This window comes from Notothenia coriiceps, unplaced genomic scaffold (assembly GCF_000735185.1).
Source record: "Notothenia coriiceps isolate Sejong01 unplaced genomic scaffold, NC01 NC01_scaffold00008989, whole genome shotgun sequence".
Taxonomy (NCBI): domain Eukaryota; kingdom Metazoa; phylum Chordata; class Actinopteri; order Perciformes; family Nototheniidae; genus Notothenia; species Notothenia coriiceps.
In genome coordinates, this window is record NW_011341690.1 from 9325 (window position 1) to 12525 (window position 3201).

The 3201-nt window shown below is 38.8% G+C and overlaps 1 protein-coding gene across 1 annotated transcript in view; it reads left to right on the forward strand.

The window, feature by feature from the left end:
* The window catches only part of atp6v0b (ATPase H+ transporting V0 subunit b), a 7136-nt gene extending 4198 nt beyond the window's left edge, over positions 1 to 2938 (forward strand). Inside the window, exons 7-8 of the mRNA XM_010770609.1 lie at positions 567 to 757; positions 985 to 2938. Coding sequence (XP_010768911.1) covers positions 567 to 757; positions 985 to 1011 — 218 coding nt within the window. The 3' untranslated portion in view covers positions 1012 to 2938. The remainder of the gene's footprint in view (positions 1 to 566; positions 758 to 984) is intronic.
* Positions 2939 to 3201: the final 263 nt, after the last annotated feature.

Sequence of the window (3201 nt, forward strand, 5' to 3'; positions counted from 1 at the left end):
GATATAACATTACGTGTTGATAGAAATCAACACGTAATGAAATAAGACCCCACGGTTTGATGATTGATAGGTGTGTGGGCTGTCTTTCATTTTGACACACAGAACAATGTTATAATAAACATACTGTATGTTAAATGGATATATCCGCCTTCTTTCATTTATCTTTCCATTCCCACAACAATATACATAAAGAATCATGATTAATTAATTTTTGAGCTGTGATTAATCTGATTAAAAATTGTAATCGTTTGACAGCCCTCATTTATATAAACCCAAGGATGACATAAATGTGTTTGAATGTATGTGTGTAGACTACTGGAAGAATAGCCAATGCTAGTGCTTATGGAGAACATTGTTAAGAAATTGAGGAAAGAGATGTACACACTCAGGAGTGTGTACGTCTCTTGTTGGTTTTTGTATTTTTGATTGACCTTAAAAAAAAGTAGTAGCTCAACTCATCTCATTGTACCTGTATAATGACAATAAACGATTCTATTCTATCTATAAAGTACTTATTCTTTCTTTCTCACAAAGGTTTCTGACTCATTCGATTTGCGTCCCACCAGGTTACTCTATGTTCGGAGCCGGTCTGACTGTGGGCTTCTCCAACCTCTTCTGTGGCATCTGTGTTGGCATCGTGGGCAGCGGAGCAGCGCTGGCTGACGCCCAGAACGGCAGCCTCTTTGTGAAGATCCTCATTGTGGAAATCTTTGGCAGTGCAATTGGCCTGTTTGGTGTCATTGTAGCCATTCTGCAGGTGAATGAGCCAGACGGCTGCTTCTTTTTACCACGCCTTAATTATCTGTCTCCTTCTCCTTAGCAGAGGAAGCTATCCACGGCTTTTGTTTGCAGCTATAGGCTTTTGTTATTGACCATTGCTGCAGAGTTCTGAGAAGTGTCATTGCAAAGTCTAACTGGATCTAAAAATATGTGGATGTTTCTTTATTTCAAATTGTAACAACTGTTTTATTTTTTCTCCCTCAGACATCGAAAGTAAAGATGGGTGACTAGAGGATGCACTCCCACGCTGAGAAGATGAAATGACACTGCTGGAAAATAAGATGGATTATTGTGTAAATACATCGTAAATTATTTAAATGTCTCTATTTTGCCTGGTATTGTTTTTAACCATCATTTATGCAAGAGTGGTACGTCCACAACCGACTGTCTCGTCTTGAGAGAAACATCAATGTTGAATAGGAAAAGTGAAGGAGAAAATCTCGAGATGCCAGTGTACATTTTTCTGTGCACTTCTTGATGTAAATGAGTCCCTGTATCCCTCCTTCAGTTCAGCTTGATGAGTAGATCTTACATCCACTAACATCAGCCTGTCTGTAGACCTGACCGCTGTAAATACAACTTGCAGCCTTATTATATTGAAGTTGGGGCATTTTCCTGACATCCTTTATCTCGGACCACTCTTAGATGAATAATGAGTTAAAAATGACACCAGCGTATTTGAAAATATGTGTGTGTGTGCGTGTGTGTATGCTGGACATGTGATCTTTCATTTTTTCCTGTGAAGCATGAGGGTGTTTACCATTGTGTGTATATTACTGTAGCCTGGTTTGTCCTTTTTGTTCTGTTTTTCTAACTGTTCTTTGGTAATAATAAGCAAGTGGTCCTTAATCTACACAGTGGCCCAAATACAGTATTTGTCAGGTCTCGCTGTAGAAGTGACAGAATCGGAAGTTTTGAATTGGAGTTCTGATCTGAATTCTTTAGTATGGTCACTGAAGAATGCTCCAAGAGAGGCTTAATATAGTAAGATGACAGCCAAGCCGCCGCCCTGCTCTAAATATGTCATCCTGTCAGTCAGTTCCCCAAAATGTTTTGGAGCTTAGATGTCTTCATTTGGATCCATGAGTCTCCTGAACATATCTGGGTGCTATAACTTCCTTGTTCCCCAGAGTGTGCTAGTTTTGATAAGGTTCCTTTTTCTGTCATTTTTAAAAGGATGAATTAGAAATAAACTTTACTTAGGGGAAGGTAACTAAACAAAAATTGCCATCTGAGTCTCATGTCCCGATTCAACTTCTATTATCTTAGCCAGCAAAGAGGAATTCATTTTAGAGAGGACCACCAGTTTACTCGAGTTCTTCAGAGGACATGTTTTGTACAGAAAGCTTCTCTGACTTTGATTTTCTCAGGAGGTCTGGCACCCAAAGCTATGGAGGCAAAATAAACTTTACATCTACAGATTTGTAGGTATACTTATTTCACACAGAAATTGCATTCTACAAACCTTCACACTTGTTTATTTGTATTGAAAGGTCTTGTTTTGTCTTTTCTTAAAATGTCTGTTCTAGTCCGTGTTCCCAAATCATACATTCCTTATTAAAGTGGCTTAATTTGTGCAAAGCTGAGTCTTGCTTGGGAGTACAATGCAATTTGAATTACCAAATAAGAACCATGCTGCATCACAACTAAGCCATCAATACATCTGTCACTGAAGTTCTCATGTACATCACGCAAGCTGTGCAGTGTTAAGCTGTTTCCCATTGACTTGTAAAAAAGGGTTCTCGTTAGGTAACACTTCATTTTCTTGATGCATCATTCCATTCAGATAGATGACAGACTGTGGATTATTGGAAATGGTCTCAAATCTTTCCTGTAATTATCCCCCTCTGAATCCCAACGTTGGGAAACTGGATTGTCTCATATCTTGGCCTGCCCTCCCAAAGGCGTCAAAGCAGAAGGATTGTCTTTGCCCTGATGATGGATTTGAGATGTTAGTATAGCATTCCTTTGGTGAACCAGGCCCTGTACCAACCCCCAGGCTTTCAGTGAGTGTAGTTGGTACCGTGTGTGCATTATGTTGATGTGATGGTGAGCAGAAAATAAAGTCATTGTTTTTGACATTGTGTATGATAACAAAAGAACAGATCTTCCTTCTGGCTTCATAAATGTCACTGAGAAAATAAAATGGTCCAATCAAGATGTTTTGTTTCTAATTTGTGATCAGTCCTATAGCTACTGTATAACCAAGTGTCCAGTATTCATAAACAGTGCTGTGTACTGTACTCCTTTAAAATGTGAGCTGTAATGTTTGCATGCCTCCACTAGATGGAGCAGAGTACCAAAACATCTGTCCTGATTAATCTGCTGCTGTGCACTGAAACTCAATTTAGAAAACAATTTAGCTCACATCCCCTGTTATTATTCAACATAATATTAATTTGTTGATTTGCTTTTAACCTC